General features: G+C 40.0%; 2 protein-coding genes across 2 annotated transcripts in view; both read left to right on the top strand.

The window, feature by feature from the left end:
• SLC26A6 (solute carrier family 26 member 6) overlaps positions 1-17,379 on the top strand; it is a 28,295-nt gene extending 10,916 nt beyond the window's left edge. The window contains exons 10-20 of the mRNA XM_070933622.1: positions 4,435-4,512; positions 4,757-4,852; positions 6,498-6,604; positions 7,881-7,950; positions 8,816-8,908; positions 10,247-10,330; positions 11,581-11,649; positions 12,618-12,818; positions 14,555-14,609; positions 15,878-16,014; positions 17,356-17,379. Coding sequence (XP_070789723.1) covers positions 4,435-4,512; positions 4,757-4,852; positions 6,498-6,604; positions 7,881-7,950; positions 8,816-8,908; positions 10,247-10,330; positions 11,581-11,649; positions 12,618-12,818; positions 14,555-14,609; positions 15,878-16,014; positions 17,356-17,379 — 1,014 coding nt within the window. The remainder of the gene's footprint in view (positions 1-4,434; positions 4,513-4,756; positions 4,853-6,497; positions 6,605-7,880; positions 7,951-8,815; positions 8,909-10,246; positions 10,331-11,580; positions 11,650-12,617; positions 12,819-14,554; positions 14,610-15,877; positions 16,015-17,355) is intronic.
• Positions 17,380-21,942: 4,563 nt separating this feature from the next.
• Positions 21,943-22,549, top strand: part of UQCRC1 (ubiquinol-cytochrome c reductase core protein 1) — a 31,167-nt gene continuing 30,560 nt past the window's right edge. Inside the window, exon 1 of the mRNA XM_070936921.1 lies at positions 21,943-22,035. Within this exon, the coding sequence (XP_070793022.1) occupies positions 21,961-22,035 (75 nt within the window). The 5' untranslated portion in view covers positions 21,943-21,960. The remainder of the gene's footprint in view (positions 22,036-22,549) is intronic.

The following is a 22,549-nucleotide window of genomic DNA, read 5'->3' as shown; positions in this document are numbered from 1 at the left end:
CAAGACCCTAATCATCATGGTTGCTCTCCTTTAGACTCACTTCAGTTGTCAAAATACCTCCTAAAATGCAGTACCCAGAACTGGATGCAACCTTCTCAGTGGAGATGACAATATTTCATCCAAAATATTCTAGTTTACAGTCTACCCAAAACAGAATAGAGATGATTGATTTCTCCACATTTTCACCTTTCACTGATGCAGCGTAATATTGGTGTGTCTATGCGTGTCTGTTTGCAGTTACATCACACTATTTATGTTCAGGTTGTGTTGAATTCAAATAATCTCTCATGTAGCACTGCCAAGTGTGGGGCCCCTATCCTATATTTATTCCCAAGACATTTTCTACCAGAATGTAACACTTTGTTATCGGCTATGTTGACAATCATCTTTCTGCCCAGCTTGTAAAGGATCAGCCAGATAATCTCCTAAAGGGTTTGTTATTCTCTATTTTTGTATCTTCTGCAAATTTTACAATCTTTTTAAAATTTCTTTGTACAACTCATTTTTAAATATAAGGATCGGCACTGGGCCCAAAATGAAGTGTGCAGTACATTACTTGACACCTTCGTGTATCTAGTTTGATTTTAAAAAATCATTAACATATGCTTATTAACTACAATTTTTCAGTCACCTCTATATTCCTCTAATAGCATAGTCTAGCCTGCTTTACTAGAATCTCCTGGGTTCCAAATACTTTGCTGACATCAAAATAACTGTTCCATGGTAATCTCCTCAACTGGTCTCTCTGTGAAAAAGGGAAATCACATTGGACGGGCCTGACTTGTTCTTGATAAACCTGCACTAATGTAATGAAGCGGGCTCTGATGGATGACCACTGGATAACTTTCTATTCACTCTATTCTAAAAGCAATGCATCCGGCTGGAAAGAGTACAAACTCAGCCAAGGTCCTTTTGGTTCCTCTAGGAGGCCTCTAAGTTGTCAGAAGAAAGGAACATTCTAATGACATACAGCTTAAAGGTTGGTTAGGTCAAGGGGATCCACATGAGTTAAAAGTTGTCCATCGTCAAAAGATAAAAGAGATGCTTCAGTAATCTACAAAAAGAATTATGATTGTTTTGCAAAGAAACTCTGTAATGTCAATTAAAATTGATAAATGTATAGGACCATATGAACTGCTGACTTCAAAAGAATCCTTTGTCTAGAAGGGTATAAAACCAGTGTACCTAATTCCTGTCTTTGTTCAACGCTTCATGTACAGAGCCTTGAACCTATTGCGCAATATATAAAATCTGTCTCTGATCAACCCAAAAGTTGTGTTTGTCTTATTAAATCCACAACATTTATGGCACCCCAGATGGGACTACAAGGCAGAGAACTTTTGTTCTACCAGACAGCCTGCCTCAGCGGGAATCGACACCTCTCCAAGGAAAATCCACTGGCCGGCCATTAGGACTCCTTTGAAGTCCATGGAGATTCAGTGAGGAGGTGCCGTAAACCCGCTGACAAAGACAGGCCAGTCAAGAATCCTTGAAGGTTGATCAGATACAGAGACTCAACATAAATACATAAAAAAAAAGAAGAAGAAGAAAGAAAGAAAGAAAGAAAGAGGAAAAGAAAACAGGTAAGTATAAATCAGAGAGTTAAAGTCTCTCTGTTTAGAGGTACCTACCCATTAAAGGGGTGGAAGAGTGAGATCTGATCAATCTCCTAGGAGACCAGTTGGCGAGCTGAAGTCTCTGGAATTAAGTATTTAATTATTGAAATTAAGTACTAAGTATTGTGTGTAATCTTATGTGTGGTAAGAGAAGAACTAATTGCAGTGTTATAAATTTTCTGATAAACTGACATTCTTAAACAGCCAGAGTTTACTGTTCTTCCCTCCCGGGGTTTAGCAGGCAGTTAAAAAGGTGAAGCCTGTCTAAATGGGAAAACAGATAATATGATTTGATCAATTTGGTGTGATTTCTGTTAAATATATGTGTATATATATAATGATAGTGTGTAAATTTGAATGGAATTTAATTGATTGTGATATGTGTGGCTGCCAGCAAAGTGAGATGATTTGTGCTTGAGGCTGTGAGAGATATTTGAGATTATTGTAATGGTTGGTTTGCATGAAGTGGGATTTTTTGTATGTGAAATTGGTTTAAAGAAGTCTGATTGCAGTACAAATATGAAAAGCCTGTGTGTTGATAAAGTGAGAAATTAGAGAAATACTAATGTTAGTATAGTAATAATACTGTGTTGCTTTGTTGTAAGAATGCTGAATGGAAGAGAGAAGCGAGGCTTCCTTGCGTGCTGTACAACATTTTTTTCCCTCTTCCCCCCCTCTTTTCCTTTGTAAGAGAGAAACAGTTCCTTTTAACTTTTTTCCTTTCTCTCACCCCCTCCTTTTTTCCCTGGGAGATGAGAAGCACGAAAGAGGGGGGGGGCTACGGTTTAACCATTTTTTTTCTCTCAGAAAAGCAGCCAGAGAAAGGAGAGGGAAGTGGGTGATCGGCTAATGCTGTTGCTGCTAGGTCTCTTTAATTTGCATATGAAAACTTTTCTGCTCTGAATACAATTTTGATTTTATTTTTTCTGGAAATTTTTGGAGGTTTAAAAACGCTTCATTAAACATGTACTCAGAATCCTGTTGTTTCGCCAGGCTGGGTTAGCAACATAATTTTAAATCGGATGTTTTAAATTTCTGAGGTTTTAAATTGAGCCGAATCCATTTAATATTTTTAATTATTTTAAATTGGTGTTTGCCTTGTTTTTTTTTAAACAAAATAGGCTGTACACCGCCTTGAGTCCTTCGGGAGAAGGATGGTATAGAAATAAAATTATTTTTATTCTTATTTTTATTCTATCTCAAAGAAATGATTTTGAAAGATTTTTTTAATCTGACTTGCATTTTACTATTGTTATGTTTTTTGAAGGACCAATTCTCAGAGATAAACAGAAGGACCTCTCACTGGAAGTCCCATTGCAACCACTGGCAGGAATGTTTGTGGCAGGGACTTAGGGGTCTGGACTAATGCAAGGAACTACTGAGTGCATGCCTTTTCCATAAATCTTCTTATGTGGAAAGGATGCATATTTGTGTTTACCAACAAACTGGACAGAAACATGTAACAAATCAGGTGTGGTCAGAGAAATTGCCAAGGAATTGCAGGATAGGGCTTCCAAGATAGGTCAGAGGTTATAAACAACTGACATGTGGTTTTCTTGGTTGCCTGGATCCGGGTGAATTAATATGGCTGTGGCAGGCCTAGCTTTTATTCCTTGTGCAATCCCTATGCTGAAACATCTATAAATAAGAACAGTAAAGGAGATTCAAGTTGAAAAGGAACTAGCTTTGATAGAACGTTTTCTTAATCAACTTGGTCCATATCCTGTGGAAGAACATAAAGATTCTGAGGCAGACCCATATGAGGAAATGGAACCTGTAGAAAAAGGTAGAGAATCTCCCCAAGAATCAAGAGAGTAGAAAAACAATCAAGAACTACCTATCCTTTACTTTTATTAATTATCTTTTGTTAGACCCTATATATGGTAGATTTGTTTATTGGAATCTTGTATACTCAGAAGTTAAACTTATATGAGAATAGTGAAAGTTTCTGCATTGAAAAACTTTCAGAGGGGGGAATAATGTAATGAAGCGGGCTCTGATGGATGACCACTGGATAACTTTCTATTCACTCTATTCTAAAAAGCAATGCATCCGGCTGGAAAGAGTACAAACTCAGCCAAGGTCCTTTTGGTTCCTCTAGGAGGCCTCTAAGTTGTCAGAAGAAAGGAACATTCTAATGACATACAGCTTAAAGGTTGGTTAGGTCAAGGGGATCCACATGAGTTAAAAGTTGTCCATCGTCAAAAGATAAAAGAGATGCTTCAGTAATCTACAAAAAGAATTATGATTGTTTTGCAAAGAAACTCTGTAATGTCAATTAAAATTGATAAATGTATAGGACCATATGAACTGCTGACTTCAAAAGAATCCTTTGTCTAGAAGGGTATAAAACCAGTGTACCTAATTCCTGTCTTTGTTCAACGCTTCATGTACAGAGCCTTGAACCTATTGCGCAATATATAAAATCTGTCTCTGATCAACCCAAAAGTTGTGTTTGTCTTATTAAATCCACAACAGCACTGCCAAGCAAGACATTGTCTTCTGAATGCTCACAAACTGTCTAATAATCTGTCCCAAAGTTTTGCTCAATATCAGTAGCATACTGACCAATCATTCATTACCTGGGGTTTCTTTTTTCTCTTTTCACCATTCTAAAACTTTCTGGGGTCTCCCATCCGTGTAATAACCAGGCCTGACCCTGCTTAGTTTTGGAGCCTAAAGTCAGCCAAGTGCTACCATCTGCTGTCTTTAAAACTTGATAACAAGCTGAAACTGGAGGAAAGTGAAATTTGGAGTTATTTTCTTGCTTTGTGCAGCCTGCTTTGTAGTCAGTTGTTCCCTGTTTTCTACTTTGCAGATGGCTACAGTCATCTCCTCTCTCATCATCCTGGCAACCATTCTGAAGATTGGAGAGCTTTTCCATGAACTACCCAAAGTATGTTCCAAAATTAGACTGTTCTTTTTTTAAAAAAAATAAATATCAGGTACAGTGGATATTGAGATACAGTGGATATTGAAGAAAACATTCTCCAAATACAGTGGTAATATCAATATGACTTTGTGAGGATTGTATTACTCCAGAAAAGATTTATATTTATGCGAAGATTCTTACCCATTACTTGAATTAAAATTTCTTACTCGAGATATTATAAAATAGTATCTTTGCCATTTTCTTTTAGGCTGTCTTAGCTGCCATTGTTATCGTCAACTTGAAAGGCATGTTCAAACAGTTCAAAGATATTCCTGCACTTTGGAGATCTAATTTTACCGACCTGGTAAGTAGGAGAAGACTTCAAGAGGAATCCAAGGGCAGGAAGAGACTGATGGATGGCCATAAATTCTGCTTTCTACAAGGAGCTAATTTAGGGATGCATGATGTAGTTCTCACACTCAGAAACAGAAAAGAATAACAGTATTGTGTAAGGGACACCTGGGGGGAAAATTCCAATAAAACTGTGCTAATTTTCAATAATATTATAGAAACAAGTAGATAAAGAAATAAAATAGCAAACAAAAAACTTATTTCTAACCTTTCACCACCATCACCCAACATTACAACATCACTATCACCCTACAAGTGATAGTATCTTGCACTATATTTAAGAGAAATCCCACTATTTCTAGAGTGCAGCAAGAAATGCATTGTGGCACATACAATTTTATCATATAGTTTGGGAGGCCACTTACCCATAATGATCATGCAGACCTTGAACAAAGAAATCTGAACATAGTAATTACATTATTACATTATTTAACGCATAAATTATAGATAATCTACTTCCATAGATTGAGGCTGTTACACATAGATTCCCAAAGGCAAGGAGACTGGATGTGTTTCATACTTTGGGAGGTGAGATGAAGGAGGAGGAGGGGGAGGAGAATTACATTTATATGCTACCCAAATCTCAATAATTCTGGGCAGCTCACAACATTCAAATAAAGAAATTACAATGAAACATTTTTTTTAAAAAAAGATGGGAAGTACAATTAAGATAGTCCAACGCAAGTGTTTTTTTCAAGCTCCCACCACACACATATGGTCACATGGTATTTTCAACACAAAGCAGGTGAAATCAAGTTGAGATTGTCCTACAAACACCCAGAATCAAGCTGGGAAGAGCTTTAACATTAATAACAAGCACTCTGAATGGGTTCTGGGAGTAAATCAGTAGCCATGTGGTTACTGCAGTATTGGTGCTCAACGGCTGGATCAATTCGAAGAAATTGGTAGAAACCAATTTCTACCAATTGTAGCATCCAACAGGGGGGAAAACCCATGAAGAGAATGTCGCAGTAATCTCCCTGCAAAGTAATTTGTATTTTCAAAGCACCTACTGCACTGAATGTTTCACATCATTGTTCTATTGCCTCCAACAGAGAAGATTCTAGGATTCTTCATGCCATTTTAAAATATTTACTGATGTGGTTGTACCTCCATGTTATTCTTTAATGCTGTAGGTTTTGTAATACAGTGTTTTTTCCTCATATTTATGTATTCCATAGCTAAGATATAATAGAACAATAACAATGTCCTACAGGGTTATTAAAAAGCATCTCTGCACCATCAATAGCCTACCTGATATAAAACCAATTGTTTTCAATTTTTTAGATGACTCAACAAGGTTAGTTGTCTATGGAGATTCTCAGTCATCCAGGTCATGGTTTTCCCAAAGGTGCTTTTTCAAGAGGCAATTGGACTTTCCAGAAAGTCCAGTTGCCTCTTTAAAAAGCACCTTTGGGACAACAAGTTTAGGCAAGACCACTGGCCAGCTGCAATGGGATACCATTCTGCACCAATTCACATTTGATAACATAACTCAAAAATAATAACTACTGAAATGTCTCCCTCTTCTAAAATTGAATGGCAATTCCAGTGATGCCTTCAGTACTGTTGTTATTCTCTCACTCTCATATCTTCAGCTTATCTGGCTTGTAACTTTTGTCGCTACGGTACTCTTGAATCTCGACTTGGGACTGGCAGCAGCCGTGACATTTTCACTCTTCACTGTCATCTTCCGGACTCAGATGTGAGTATTACTCTAGCTAGTGAGAGGATGGGAGAAATAGCTTTGGGAATTGCTTTCTGTTAGACTTTTATAGTACAGCAGTATAAGGCATTTATATTCTGCCCCATTTCAAAAGATTCAGGTTGATTTGTTCGAAGATAATATTAAGAAACTGAGAGGCAGAACTGGGCTAAGTAAGGCAATATATACACACACAGAGTGGTGAAATCCTACCGGTTTGCATCAGTTCGGACAAACCGGTAGTGATAAAATCTACCGGTTCAGCAAACCAGTAGTAAAAAAAAGCTACCAGTTGGTCCAAACTGGTATTTCCGACGATCAACTGTGCTGCGTGATTTAAATTCACTAGAAAGCAGGAAATCCTGCTTTCTAGCGAATCTAAATCACACGGTACAGATGTTCCCTCCCCTTCGCTATTCTACTTACCTTCAAACGGCCCCTTTTTCCACACAAAGCATACATTTGGTGCGCACTGTGCATATGCGCGCAGCGTACGGCTGACAAGCACTGTGCATACACACATGCAGCACGCATCTGACATGCACCGCGCATGAGCGGGCAGTGAACCAGTGATGACCGGCGGAAGATTTCACACTCTGTGTGTGTGTGTGTGTGTGTGTGTGTGTGTATACGACTGCTTGAGGGCTCCTGGATTGGAGCTGAAAGGCGAAAGGGATGCAGTATGCGCCCTCCCACACACACACACCATGGGATGAAGTTCAGCAATATCTAGCAGAAGACAGACTCCATCTCACTATTGGTGGAACTCCTAATTTCAGTACATACGGTATATATAATTAAATCAAAACACTTATTATTATGAACCAAGAAAAGCAACTTATATGTGTATACGGAATGAAAGTATTTGGATTTAGCAATTTACCAGTAGCTATATGCTTAGTCTATATGTTTAATCTAAACTGCACTAGCTGAACAGATTTAAGGCATAAGCCATTCTTTTTGCATAATCAGAGTATAAATACTCAAAGGGCTGTGTTACATCTTTTTTCATAATTACAATCGATCAGTATCATGGGTAACATTCAAAAGAATCATCATACTTGGCTGGCATGTTCACCTACAAGAAGATTTATCTAAAATTACTTATATAAACAATTAATATAAAATCCGGTAAAGAAACTTTAACATATAACTATATAAAGCAAGCAGCTTCTTTTTCCATGAGGAATTCCAGATATAGATGTCATAAATGATCTATTATGAGAGCAGGTCAAACCCTTTGCTAATTCTTTTTCTCATTTATCCCTTTCCTAAGGCCTTATTATTCCATTTTGGGGCAAGTGTCCACCACAGGAATTTACAAAGACATTGCTGAGTATCATAAAGTAAGTATATCATGAAAATGATTAAAGGGGATAGTTGTTGGGAACTGTATAGAAAAAAAGATATTTATTTATTTACTACTGGCTTTCCAGACTGGCTCTGAGCAATTTACAAGGCAATGTATTAAAGAGAATTTTTTTAAATCAGGCAACACAGCACATAATATTGTGGAGTACTTGGTGTTCTCTGAGCTGGGTTGTTTGCTTGCAAACATTTCATTACCTAAGTAGATAACATCATCAGTGCTAGTGACTGTGGGGTTTACTCCCTATTTATATACAGTGGCTTGCCCTGACAGTTTTGGTGGAAATGTGGTTTTCTCCTTGGTAGTTCCTTGATTTGGGTATTGTTTTCTGCTTGATTGTTCCTCTGGAGTTAATCCCTGCTTATCTTATTGCAACATTATTATAATAAATAACAACCAGGGGCAGGGCTAAATAATATCTCCTGAAGGTCTTATTGAATAGTCAAGGTTTTACAGTACTCTGAAAACTCACCAGGGAAGAAGTATTGCAAATCGGAGTGGGCAAGCTTTCCACAAATGCAAATCACCACTGGGCAGGCCAATTAGGCCCCAATCCCTGCAGGGGCAAAATCCATATTATGCTTGTTAATCCACTGGGAAACCTCCTCTAGCCAAGAACTATAGTTATTATGTTGGGTTTAAATGACACAGCTGACACTGCCTACCTGTGATCTCTGAGAAATTATTGCCCATCAAAATAACAGAGAATGATCAGTAACGCTGCTATGGTGCTTACATCAAGAGCAATCTTCTTACCCAACATTTCTGCTTCTTTTGTGGAGATTGGTCTCCTGCCGGTCTTTTCTTTCTTATTGTGTGATATATACATTTCCCTCCCACAGGCTAAGGAAATACCAGGTGTGAAAATTTTCCACTCCTCTGCTACTATCTATTTTGCTAATGCTGAACTGTATGCAGAGGCCCTTAAAAAAAAGGTGAGAAAACTTAAGACTTTGCACTTGTATTTGCTTGGTTGCTCATTCATGGCAATCTATGACCTGTAAAATAACTTTGGGCTGTATTCTACTGAGAAGAAATCCAGAGACAGATGCTCTTTTGACTCTCACGTGGGAGTGCCTTTGTGGTACATTTGATTCACTGACCTGAAACCAACAGGATCAAATGCTTCACTTTGTGCATTTTTATTCCGAATATAAAACTGTTATGAAATGATGAAAAGCTCTGAATTAATCAGCAACATTAAAAGCAGGGCAAGGGTCAACTTTCATTTCTTATCGAAATCCACATTCAGGCACCCCTTACCCACTTACTGTCTTTTGGTACTTTATGACAATATTTTTTCCACCATTTTACCCATTGAAGTTAGTGGCCCAATAAACTGAAGTGTGAGGGAAAATGCAAAACAACTCTTTTTTATTTTAATGAAACTTTTCTTACCAGATATCAATCCATCAGATTATTTCAAATTTATTTATTTTATTTATTTAATATAATTTATATGCCGCCCTATCTCCAATCTCCATAGGACTCAGGGCGGCTCATAACAAGTAAAAACAAAGTCAATAAAAGACATAAAATACATAAGTATGCATACATAAAATACATAAATGTATAAATATATAGCTTAAACGTATATTAAAACCCATTAAAATAATAAAAAAAACCCTCAGTCCAGGCTGGGTGATGTGAACAGCCATGTTTTTAATTCGCGGCGGAAGGTGCGAAGGTCAGGAGCCAACCAAAGCCCCAGGGGGAGTTGATTCCAAAGAGTGGGCGTGCCCACAGAGAAAGCTCTACCCCTGGGGGCCGCCAGCCGACATTGTCTAGCCGACGGCACCCAGAGAAGGCCCTCCCTGTGAGAACACACCGGGCGATGGGAAGCCGTTGCTGGCTGCAGATGGTCCAACAAGTATCCTGGGCCTAAGCCATGTAGGGCTTTATAGGTCATCACCAGCACCTAAATATCAACATATACCTTGAATAGGGCCTTCTCAGTGTGTTTAGCCCACCATCCAAAGCTTCTTTTAAGAAGCTTGGTGAAGTGAAAATGAGTAAAATGGATCTTGGTGTCTTCCAAGAATATCTGCAGGATATGATTTTTAAAAAAGTCAAGATGGGAAACATAACAATACAATCAAAGCTCTGCCTGGTTTTGATATGCATCACATGTGCAAGGCATATCAAAAACAGGCAGAGCTTCAATCTCACCACTGTGTCTACCATCTTGACTTTTTGACCACAGCCCATCACACACCAGAAAACTGGCAGCTGTCCATTACTTCCGGAGATGTAAGAACTTGTCTCTTTTATAGTGTGGCATTGATGTGTGTCATCTCATTGAAAAGAAGATGAAAGCTCTGAAGAGGAAGCAAAAGAAAGACAAAAAAGAAGCCAAGGTACATTTTCTGACTAGTGTTTTTTTTCTTCTTCTAAATTCCAAGCAGTATATTTTCCACAAAGATACATGGATCTGGTTTATCTATAGATAATCAAAAAAGGAAGGAGTTCAAACTAGCCTTCACTAACCTGGAGCCCTTCAGATATTTCGTATAATGCATCCTCTCTATCTCTCTATTTATATCTATCTATCTATCTATCTATCTATCTATCTATCTATCTATCTATCTATCTCTATACATATATATGTAGGGATGCGGTGGCTCAGTGGCTAAGACAGGTCGCCAGTTCGGCGGTTCAAATCCCTAGCGCCGCATAATGGAGTGAGCTCCCGTTACTTGTCCCAGCTTTTGCCAACCTAGCAGTTCAAAAGCATGTAAAAAATGCAAGTAGAAAAATAGGGACCACCTTTGGTGGGGAGGTAACAGCATTCTGTGTGCCTTCAGCGTTTAGTCATGTCGGCCACATGACCACAGAGATGTCTGCAGACAGCGCTGGCTCTTTGGCTTTGAAACGGAGATGAGCACTGCCCTCTAGAGTTGGGAACAACTAGCACATATGTGCGAGGGGAACCTTTACCTTTACCTTTACCCTTACCTTTACCTTACACACACACACACACACACACACACACACACTTTTTTATCATATATATTTTAGCTTTTACTTTTTCCCATACTAAAAATAGTGCATTTCTTACATAGTGATTTTGGAAATATCTATGGATTTTATTCTTACCATACCATAAAAAAGTATCCTCATTATTTACAAATAGACATGGATCAAGATGTCTGTCTGTCTGTCTGTCTGTCAGGCTTGTACTGTTGTATCGTTATATTTTCATACATGATATTGAAAACTCTTATGCTCAGAGCACTGCAGGAGTACAACTCTCTGTTTTATTGACGCAAAACAGAACAAAAATCCTAAGAGTCAGGTTTAGCCAAAATCAATATCCCTATCAGTTCCACATCAACAATTTATGTGCAGAAAAACAAAGTCTTTATTCAGCTTTGGGTATCATATCATTATTTGTTCACATACTGTACTGAACTCTGATTTGTTTTAACTATGGCTTGTGCAATAAACTACCATGACATAGCATGGCATGGCACCAGCATACTGTTGTCATAACTTTTGTCATTTTCCTCCTTGATCCAAAATTAATTCTATGTTTCTTAAAATGTCATATGAAGAAAGAGTTCTGTGACCATTGTCATATATGTTTTCCTCTTGTTTTTGGTAACAGAAAACTGCTAAAAAATCTGGAGAAAACAACCCTGGATTTGAGGATGTGGAGATGGATGCAAAGTCACAAGTACTGTACCATGTACAATCATTTTAAAAAGAGAAAGTGCAGGCAACATTGCCTAGGCATTTAGGACATTACTATACCTGAGTAAACCCATTTGTATACTGTATGTATATATTTCTGTGTAAATGAGCACCTTTGGCTTCAAAACCCACCAAAGTAGAGATTAAATGTTCAATAACCATGCAACAAAAGTGGTAAGTCTTTGCTGAGCTTCCTGTGTCAATATGGATTTACAAATGATACTTTCTCCAGCCAAAGTTTTCCAAGATCTGAGAATAAGTTTCAATCAATTTACATTTTGGACATTTGACAGATGCATTCTGACCAAAAAAAAAAAATATGCAATTCTGCTATGTTGTATCTCTGTGCTCACATAGTTACACACATGCACATGCGCCATGCATGCACAAACACGCACACACACACAACACACACATGCACACACAGAGACTTTATTACTCCCAAGTACTAAAAAGGTAGTGAGATGCTTTTTACTAGATTAGTAAGTTGTCATGATAGTACTTTCAACATGACTATTAAGATAAATACAAGAAGGAGATATTATTGCTTTAGACTTCTTGTTTCTTTCACCAAGTTTGTTCATATTTCCCCCCCCCCAAGGAAATTTGCATACCCCCTATGTCAGGGGTGGGCAGCCAAGCTGTCTCAGGAATTCTGGGAGTTGAAGTCCACAGGTTGTAAAAGGGCCACAGTTGCCCACCCCTGCCGTATGTGCTTGTCCATTGCCTCAAAAAGCTAGCCTCTGAAACCTCTGACATTCAAAACATTTTTCTGGATTCTAAGTTAAGGTGTGAGAACCCAACATATGATTATGATCTGTCCACAGAAAAGGATTTCCCGTCCCCAGCAGAACTCAGTCCACACCTCACACTCCACACATACTCTTAAGAGCAAAGACAACCTCTGAAGAATCCCTCCAAGTAATCAACGCTGCTTCTCCTTTCTTGCAGGAACCAGAGGAAGGGACAGCAGTCACAGAGAACAATGGAACTGTGATGGCTTGGGACCCCCCAAATCACCATCAGCCACAATCTTGTGGCAAACCCAGTTTAAATGGTCTGGGGCTAGAAAAGCCTTCTATCCACTCACTCATTCTGGACTTCAGTTCTGTCACCTTTGTGGACACTGTCTCCGTAAAGACCTTAAAAAATGTAAGGACAAGGAGAGCTTTCAGATCAGGGGTGGGTTCTACTTACCTTTACTACCAGTTTGCAGCGGGGCTGCATGCGTGCTCTTCTGCGCATGCGCAGAAGCGTTTTGATGACGTTGGGGTCGGTGGGCCTCCTGCCGGTTTTACTACCGGTTCTAGAGAACCAATGAGAACCGGGGGCAACCCACCATTGTTTCAGATATATGGCTGTGCCCAGTGGTGGAATTCAATTTTTTGTACTACCGGTTCTGTGGCCATGGCTTGGTGGGCATGGTGTGGCTTGGTGGGCATGGCAGGGGAAGGATACTGCAAAATCTCCATTCCCACCCCACTCTGGGGCCAGTCAGAGGTGGTATTTGCCAGTTCTCCGAACTACTCAAAATTTTTGCTACTGGTTCTCCAGAACCTGTCAGAACCTGTCAGAACCAGAACCACCAGAAAGGGCCTGGTGGCTCAGCAGACTGATAGCATTGTGATTAACACCAGCTGTCTGCAATTACTGTAAGTTCGAATCTCACCAGGCTCAAGGTTGACTCAGCCTTCCATCCTTTCTAAGGTAGGTAAATTGAGGACCCAGTTTGTGGGGGCAATAAACTGACTTTGTATAAATATACAAAAGTATGAAGGCTATTGCTTAATGCATTGTAAGCCACCCTGAGTCCCCGGAGAAGGGTGGCATATAAATTAAATTAAAAAATAAATAAAAATTAAAAAAACCCTGCTGAATAGCACCCCTGGCTGTGCCCCATTTGGGAAGAAAGGCCAACAGACCTTGTAGGAGGGAGGTGCAAGGAATAAATGCCGCTGCCCACATGAAGTGTTGATTTAACTGCTTTCTTGTCTTGCTCAGATTCTGACAAAAAATCCACATTTGTTCCAAGTTCCTGTTTGTTGGAGGGAAGAAACTGTAAAAGTAGTGCTTTCTTTCTGAATCAAGAATGTCTGGAAATAAGGATATGTTATTCCCTTGTGCTTTTCTCCAAGAAAAATCATTTGGCTCCTTGCTTTAAAGTCACCATTCTGATAAAAGTGTTTTTAATCTTTACCACTTTCTGTCTTTCCCTATACATTGCCTATCTGAAAAATGTGACTCTCTAGCCCTTAAAGATCATAGAGATCTTGAGATTCCATGAACGTAACATCTACTGGTACATTTATCATATGTACAAAATGTTAAAATTGATCAGGTTCTCCAGTTGAGTTTTGGACTGAAAGGGTTTTTGAGTTCACTACAATTTCTGACCTCCTAAAAATGGCTCTCCTGCATTTTCCTGACTGCTTAAATCAATTTCTCTCATTTGGTCGCTTCTCCCCAGCACGCATATGCGCGCTGTAATTGAAATGGTTGGAAGGAACTCAAAATGCCAAGACAGCATTTATTTTCCCAGCTTTTCAGAAACAAGGCTCTTTCCTGTGGCAGATTGCTCATGGCCACTGCTGCTTCACTAAACTTAAAAGGATTGAAAGAACAAATGGAGAGAGAGAATCTGACTTTGTTGAAATAACATTCTAATAAATCCTTTTCAACTGTGCACCTTCCCATTGCGATGGACTTTAACTCCCTTTAGCGTGCTCTCAGGGAATAATGGGAGTCCAACTATAAAACATCTGGATCATACTACCTTGAAAAATTCCATTAGCTCTTTCCTTACCTAGTCTAAATTGGCCAGCTGGGCAAACACACATATTTATACCGGTATTTCAACTCTGCTGTTTCTGCTTTGTTGCTTCCTGCAGATATTTAAAGATTTCCAGGAGATTGAAGTGGATGTGTTTCTTGCTGGTTGCCATGGTAAGAAGTTGCCAGGAAGTTATTACCTTGGGAGTGGGTGTACCTTGAATCAAATGTTCCTCTTTTGGCTTCAGGCCCTCACTCTTGTGTCAGTCCAAGTCTGACTCATGGGCATTTATGAGTTTCAGCATTACAGGTAGTCCTTGACTTACGAATGGTCATTTAGTGACTGGACACCACCTCTCCCCAAGCTACTTATGACCTGATTTCAGAGTTCCTATATCAGCTCCTTCCCTGTGGTCATGTGACCACATTTTGGGTACTCAGCAAGCAGCCTGCACTTATGGCCTTTTGCAGTACCCCATACTCACATGGCCATGATTTATGATGGTTTTGCCAGTGTTTGCTTCCTGTTTCCAGCAAAAATTGGCCAATGGCATACAATGGGTTCACTTAGCAACTGTGACATTAACTTAACAACCTCCACATTTGCTTAATGACTGCCACAAATAAGGTTGTAAAATTAGGTCCAGTTATGTGATGATCTACTTTACAACTATCAAGACTTGTCCGGCTCAATTACAGTCTTAAATCAAGGACTACCTATATGAGTTTCACCAAAAGGCCAGAATAGCAGGGGCAGAGCTGCAAATACTGTATACAGAAAGCCATTAAGTGGCAGTAAAGAGACCAAACATTCTTTGATGCCTTTAAATATTAATCTATACCTTTGCAGCCCAGATACAATCAGACTAAAAACTACGATATACATATATAATAGTTTGTTATTATTTAAGAGTCCCATGAGGATAGCCTGGGAAAAATCAACCTTTTTCCTAAGTATAACTCGACCCCTGTGAAAATTTCTACTAAAGCAAAAGAATAAATGAGTCTCCCCAGAGACTCATGCCACCCACCAGGCTAATAGCATTGCCTCTCCCATCTTGTGACCTTCGGTTGTATTATGCAACACTAGCTGGAAATATGAGAGTGGCAGTTCAATACACCCGGATTGGGGGAGGCATATAGTATGTAGTACGTAATAACAACTGGGAGTAATTTTGATCAAGGAAAGAGAGTACAAAGTTAAGGGGGTGTAAGAGTTCCCAGTCTTGAATAGACCTTCTAGTGAACAAAACAAGCAGGAAATACGCAAAATAAATAATTAAAACGGACATATCGCTGTCCCCAGTCTTGCTTTAGTCCAGATTTATTGGACTAAATGAGATGTGACACTGACTGGATTCATCACTAGTTCCCACTAGTAGGAACCCTAGATGTGCCCCTGTATGATCCTGTCAGGCAATTTACTGCTCTTCTCTCCTCAGGCACTGTCATTACCCAGCTGGAAAGAAGCAATTTTTTCAATGAAACCATAACCAAGAACCATCTTTTTGCATCAGTGCACGATGCAATTACCTATATCGCCAGGAACCGAGAACAGAGCATGCCACACATTGACACTGTAAGCAAACTTTTTCTTCTTAACTCAGAAAAAATGACTCCTCGCAGGGATCTTGCAAGTTTAGTAGACTGCCTTGGTGCTTTTGCCACCAGGCACATCTCTTGAAACAGCAGGGTTGAACTATTCACTTTCCTTGGTGATCTCATTGTATTTCCATGCCAGATCAGTACTCCTCTTCTTCTTCTCTAAACTACAGGATTTATACTTTATACAGCTCTGTAAAGGGAAAACCGTGATTCGTGTGCTAAGATGATTCTCCCTCCCCATGCCAAATCATAATTTATTGTCCCCACAAATCATAATTTATCTTCCCCATTGCATATAGTTTAAAATAATGTTTGAAAACGTACTGCATCAAGGTAGGTCTAATTGTGTGAATGCGTACACGTGCCTTTGAGTTAGTGTTAATTCTTGGCAACTGCCTGGATTGGATCCTGCAGTTTTCTTGGCAAGATTTTCAGAAGTGAAAATGTTCTATTTTCTTCTTCCTAGGGCTGAGACTGAGTGACTGACCTGAAGCCACCCAGCTGGCTTTGTGCCTAACATAGAACTAGAACCAGGAGAGGAATCTTCTTACCTTCCCTGCTGGTTTGGAAATGTGTGCGCATGCCCGTCCCATGCGATTTTGGACCCTCTGTGCATGTGCAAAGCCTTCTGCGCATGTGCAGAGGGTCAAAAACAGGTTACTTCCTGGTTAAAACCAGGAAGTAATGACATCTGGGTGAGTGGGCGGAGCTTCGTGCTGCCGCCGCTACCAGTTCACCAAACCATGCACCCCCACCACTACCAATTTGCCCAGACAGTGCGAACCGGTAGCATTTCACCCCTGACTAGAACTCACAGTCTCCCAGTTCTGGTGCCTTAATCATTTTATTATTTTTATTTATTTATTTAAACTTATTGACCACTCAACTCCAGTGGACTCTGGGCAGTATAGAAAACTACACTACACCAGACTGGCTAATATATAGACCAGGTTAAATGACTCTTGTCACGAACTCATTAGATTGGATGAGATAAGCCTTTATTTCTCAGACTACCCTGTAAAGCAGAACTACAAATTGAGCTCTTGTAAGAAGTGCTTTGATTTCTCTTTAGGTATTGTGAGGATTACTCTACATATGTGCATCTCCACAGCAATTCAATTAAAAATTATGTCAAGGTATTCTGTGTTTAGAATTAGAAATATGATCTTCCATGGAAAGGAGGATATAAACAGAGATGATCTCCATCTTGGATAGTTTTTCCTTGGTGTTTTGTCTCATGAACATGTACAGACATGGCTCCTTGCATGATATATATGTACAGCTAATATGAGATGCTCAATCTCCATCTTTGTAGGTTGACTACAACACTAACATGTAATCGGCAAGCAGAAAACAGGCTTACATCTTCAAGACGATGTTCTAAACGATGCTGCTAATGAGGCATGATTCACCACCATTACAAATCCAGAGAAGAAGTGAACCATTACCAGGTGTAAATGCTTAAAAACTGGAAGTTGGAGATGCCTTTTCCTGGAGACTCAACTTTGGAGCAACTGAGAACTGATTGTGGCTGAGAAGCTTTTGTTCTGGATTTTTGAGCACTGATTCTTCTAATTCTCCTGAGAAAATATTTCATGCATTAAAAAAGAATCCCTCTCAGGTACTGGAACTTGTTGCTATCCCTGCTCTTGGGATAAGGATTTTCCATTCAGTCTGCCACTGGATTTGGTGAGAAAACTGGGCATTTACAGCATGTTTTTGCCTTTGTGATGGTCCTGATCAATAAGGAAAGGCAGAACATGTCCCTTACAGAAGCATCTACTCTCCATGTTTGTTCCTTCCTTCCTTCTTAAACTGGAGTTTTAATAGCAGGTCTTAGAAAGTAAGTTTTTCATACTTTGAATTTCTTTGGTCACGCCTGGATGCATTACTTAATACAGAGGAAGGAGTTTTAGCCCACATATTTTGTATGAAGTATTCCTAATATTTCCAGTTAGAAGTATCAGATAGCAAACAATAAGAAAGTTGAAGACCTGTGATTAAGATCCTGGATAATCAGCATAAATCAAGGTTAGTAATACTGGTAAACAAGGTAAACAAGACCTCTGGTTGTCTATGGAGATTCTCAGTCAACCAGGTCATGGTTGTCCCAAGAGGCAACTGGACTTTCTGGTTTTTCTTTGAAGTCATTTCACTTCTCATCCAAGAAGCTTCTTCAGAACATCTTGGATGAGAAGCAAAACGTCTTCAAAGAAAAACCAGAAAGTCCAGTTGCCTCTTGAAAAAGCACCTTTGGGAAGACCTCTGCTTCTTCTTTTACTGAAATTGCTTGTTTTCAGTAGACTTGATTACTGAGACAATGCATAGGAAACAGGAAGTGGAACTTTCATTGCAAATTGTTAAGAAACAAAGTATGTATGAATTCTGAAGTCATTATTATTTCTGGGAGGAAAAAGCAGGCATTGAACTCAAAAGATCAGGCCTGAGAATGGTTTTGGGGGTAGGTATCCTATTAACATGAATTAAATGTTTGTACAGGTCAGCTCTGTGAATATCAAAATGCAGCAACTGTCTCCAGAAGCAGATGTCGTGAGGTGAGGCTGCAAGGGGTTAGAGAATTCTGAATTACATAACCTGCCCTGAAACATTAAGCCAATATTCAAAGACAAATTCCTTGTGTGTCCAATCACACTTGGCCAATAAAAAATTCTGTTCTGTTCTGTTCTGTTCTGTTCTGTTCTGTTCTGTTCTGTTCTGTTCTTTAGGCCAATCATCAGGCCAGAATCCACAATGTTCAGATATATCCTCATTGACCTAACCATTTTATCAGCATATACAGTATGCTGTATTTGACTCTTACATTTCATGTACTATTGTTTCTCATGCTTTGAATAAATATCCCCCTTTTCTTTGTTTGTTTGTTTGGAATTTAACATTGAAACATATGTCTTGTGGTCTGTCTAACCGCTCAAAATAAATATCTTTTTACTGGAATTGTAGTATTTTGATAATTTTGTCAAGGTGGCTCCTATAGTCTCCTTTGACATTGAATAGTATCTGTTATGACAAGAGATATAAATAAACTATTTTTTAAATTTTAAAGTTGAAGTGGAGGTGAGCACAGCAGGCAGGAGAAATGTGAGGCCCTTGCCTGCTACTGGCATGGTCCTGGCCTAACTACCCCAGCTGAGACTACCAGAACAACCATCACTAAGTGATATGGTCACGTGATGTTTTACCTAATGGGTCTTTCACTTAGCAATGGAAATCCTTGTGCCAGTTATGATAATTAAGCACAGACTACCTGCACTGAATATATATTAAGGGAAGATGAATTGAAGGATGTTTCCGGTTTTAAAATTGGAGGAAGGAACATCAATAATAATAATAACTTTATTATCATTGTACGTTTATACACAGTATACCCATACAACGAAATTCACTTAACACTCAAAGACCAGGTTCAACACACATAACAATTCCCAAACACACTCCCACCCACCACAAATAAACTGCACTATGCTGATTACATTGTTTTGATGGCCAAAAACTCAAAGGATCTGCAAGCTCCTGAATTAAAATTAAATTAAAAAAAGAACCGACCTAATGACAACAGGTAGAGTAATCACCCTTAAAGTTGGCAATGAAGATACTACAGTAGTGTAGCTTCTGCCTTCTGCCTTTTCGGATCAACCATCAACAATAAAGGAACAAGCTGTCAACAAATACGCTGCAGACTAATATTTGGTACGGTACTATACAACAGCCATGAAGACCTTAGAAAAGGTATTCAAATATGATGTTTCTATACCAACAACAATAAGAATAGTACTACTCATGATAGTCCCTGAGACATTCTGTGGAAGCAGAAGTTCCACAGAGTTGAAGTAGCAAGATAGGAAAAGCAATGATACCTTTGAACATTGGTGTCGGAGAAGACGTCTGAGAATACCGTAGACAGCCCCCCCCCCAAAAAAAAACCCACCCACCCAAATGGCTCATCAGTCAAATCAATCCAGAGTTCTCAAAGAATAAATGACGTGGCTCAAATTATCCTATTTTTGGACACATTATGTGAAAATCCAGATATCTGGAAAAGGCTCTGATGCTGGAAAGGGTGGAAGGGAAGGGTAGAAGAGGATGAATAGCAGCAAGATGGATGGACTCAGATACAGTGGCAATGGGTCAGGGGTGGGTTCTACTTACCTTTACTACTGGTTCGCATCATGCCGGTGCATGCGCAGATCACTTCTGATGACGTCCAGGTCAGTGGGTGGAGACTCCTGCAGGTTTTACTACCGGTTCTTGCGAACTGGTCTGAACCGGGGGCAACCCACCACTGCAATGGGTGCAATGTTAGAAGATGTGAAAAGACAGATCCTTGTGGAGAAAACGTATGTGGTTGCTAGAATCAAAAACTACTTGATGGCACTTAATCAATCCAAACACAACTGTTTCCTAAAGTTGAGGCTTAAGAATATTCAGTCTCACAAGAGTCTTATTTCTGATCATTACATAAAAAGCCACAACTCATCTAAAATATGAATAGGAATTGGCAGAAGAAAGAAAACCACCACCCTCTAGTGTACAAGGACAGAAAGGGCAGATACTTTCAAAAAATTATTCTAGGAATAGATGCATACATCATTCGGAATAACAGAGTTGGAAGAGACCTTGGAGGTCTTCTAGTCCAACTCCTGCTCAAGCAGAAGACCCGTTACCATTTGCAAAAGTATAGAATAGGTGGTACCTGGTTTAACAGTAGTACATAACTATGTTAGGAATCTAGGAGTCCTAGCGGACAACCAAATAAATATGAGTCAGCCTTGTGCTGCAAAAAAGGAAAATGCATTCTTAGGTTGCATCAACAGAGAAATACTATCATGATCACCTGAAGTTTTAGCACACCCCAGATAAAGTAACCCGGTTTTTTTAATCTATGCATATAAATGACAAGGAAGAATATATTTTTTAATTTTTTAAAAAAATCATAGAAAATATAGTCTGGGCTAGCAAAAGTGAGCAATCCAGAGTTCGGTTTCAGCAGGTTCTGACCAGTTCTGGAGAACCGGTAGCGGAAATTTTGAGTAGTTCGGAAAACCAGTAGTAAAAATTCTGACTGGCCCCTCCCTCATCTATTCTCTGCCTCCCAAGTCCCAGCTGATCGGGAGGAAATTGGGATTTTGCAGTAACCTTCCCCTGGAGTGAGATGGGAATGGAGATTTTACGGTATCCTTCCCCTGCCACACCCACCAAGACACACCCACAGAACCGGTAGTAAAAAAATTTGAAAGCCACCACTGGAGCAATCATGTCTTTGCTGACTTTGGGGGGGTTTTGGGGGGGGGGATTTTATCAACAGTTTTATCCTAGATTTCATCTGATTTAACATTGGATCCACTTTGCTTTTCTCATTCAAAATGTCAACGATCTCATTGGGTCACCACGGTCAGGAGGAGCTACAGCACGATAGAATTATAGCCATTCGCAGACTTGCGCTTCTACAAGTCTTGTACTTTTTTTTTTTTTTAATTCTTAGGGGAAATGATCTTGGCAGTGCCTTGGTAGAGCTGCAAGTATTCGGAAGACTACGGTACTAGATGGTGTAGCCAGGAAAAGACACACAGAGAAAGCCGGGTTAAGGACCGCTTTTCCAGCGCAAAGCAGGGAACCAACCTCGCAGTCCTTAGCACAAGAGGCTTCAAGGGACTACCGCGCCCCTCCCCCCCCAACTCGTGCTTGCGCCTCCCTGTAACAGAGGTCTTCAAACTTGGCCACTTTAAGACTTGTGGACTTCAACTCCCAGAATTCTCCAGCCGGCCTAGCATAGCATAGCTGGCTGGAGAATTCTGGGAGTTGAAGTCCACAAGTCTTAAAGCGGCCAAGTTTGAAGACCTCTGCGTGACGGTAACTCAAGCAGCACGCAGGCGCAGTTGTCGGCCTTCCTGTCAGGGGCAAGATGGCGGCGGGGTCGGTGTACCGGGCTCTGGGCTCTATTGCTAGCCGGGCTCTCCTTCGGGGCTCCTGCGCACCGGTGAGTCGGTGCCCGGTTGGCTCCTGGCAAAGGGGCGACGGGGATACCTTGGGGGTGGGGGAAGCAAACGGATCGGGGAAGAAGGCGGAGTCCACCAGGCTCTGCCTCGCCTCCTTCCCCGTCCGCGAAGGTCACAGCAAGGAAAGGCCGGTTGGTGGAAACGCTTCCTCGGTCCAGTCCGAATTACGGGCGCAATAAAATAAAATAAAATAAAATATTTACGCCCTTTGAGCCTCGTCCCGACCATTCTGCTCCGTCTTTATCCTTTTGGACGGTATTGCAGCGAGCCTTTCATTAACGTCTCTATGGAGATCCTCAAGTCATCCAGGTCATGGTTTTGTCCCAAAGGTATTTTTGGGACCAACTTTTCAGTCCACGTTTTAGTTTTTCCGTGGACCGAGCAGATTGCGGTAAATGAGAGCCACTAAACCAGGGTTCTCCAACCTTGGCAACTTTTAAGACTTGTGGACTTCAACTCCCAGAATTCCTCAGCCAGCTTTGCTGGCTGAGGAAT

This window comes from Pituophis catenifer, unplaced genomic scaffold (genome assembly GCF_029215685.1).
Source record: "Pituophis catenifer annectens isolate HBS135680 unplaced genomic scaffold, rPitCat1.0.hap2 SCAF_2, whole genome shotgun sequence".
In the NCBI taxonomy this organism is placed as follows: domain Eukaryota; kingdom Metazoa; phylum Chordata; class Lepidosauria; order Squamata; family Colubridae; genus Pituophis; species Pituophis catenifer.
The sequence above is the reverse complement of the archived record's forward strand: the minus strand, read 5'-3'. Positions and strand labels throughout refer to the sequence as shown.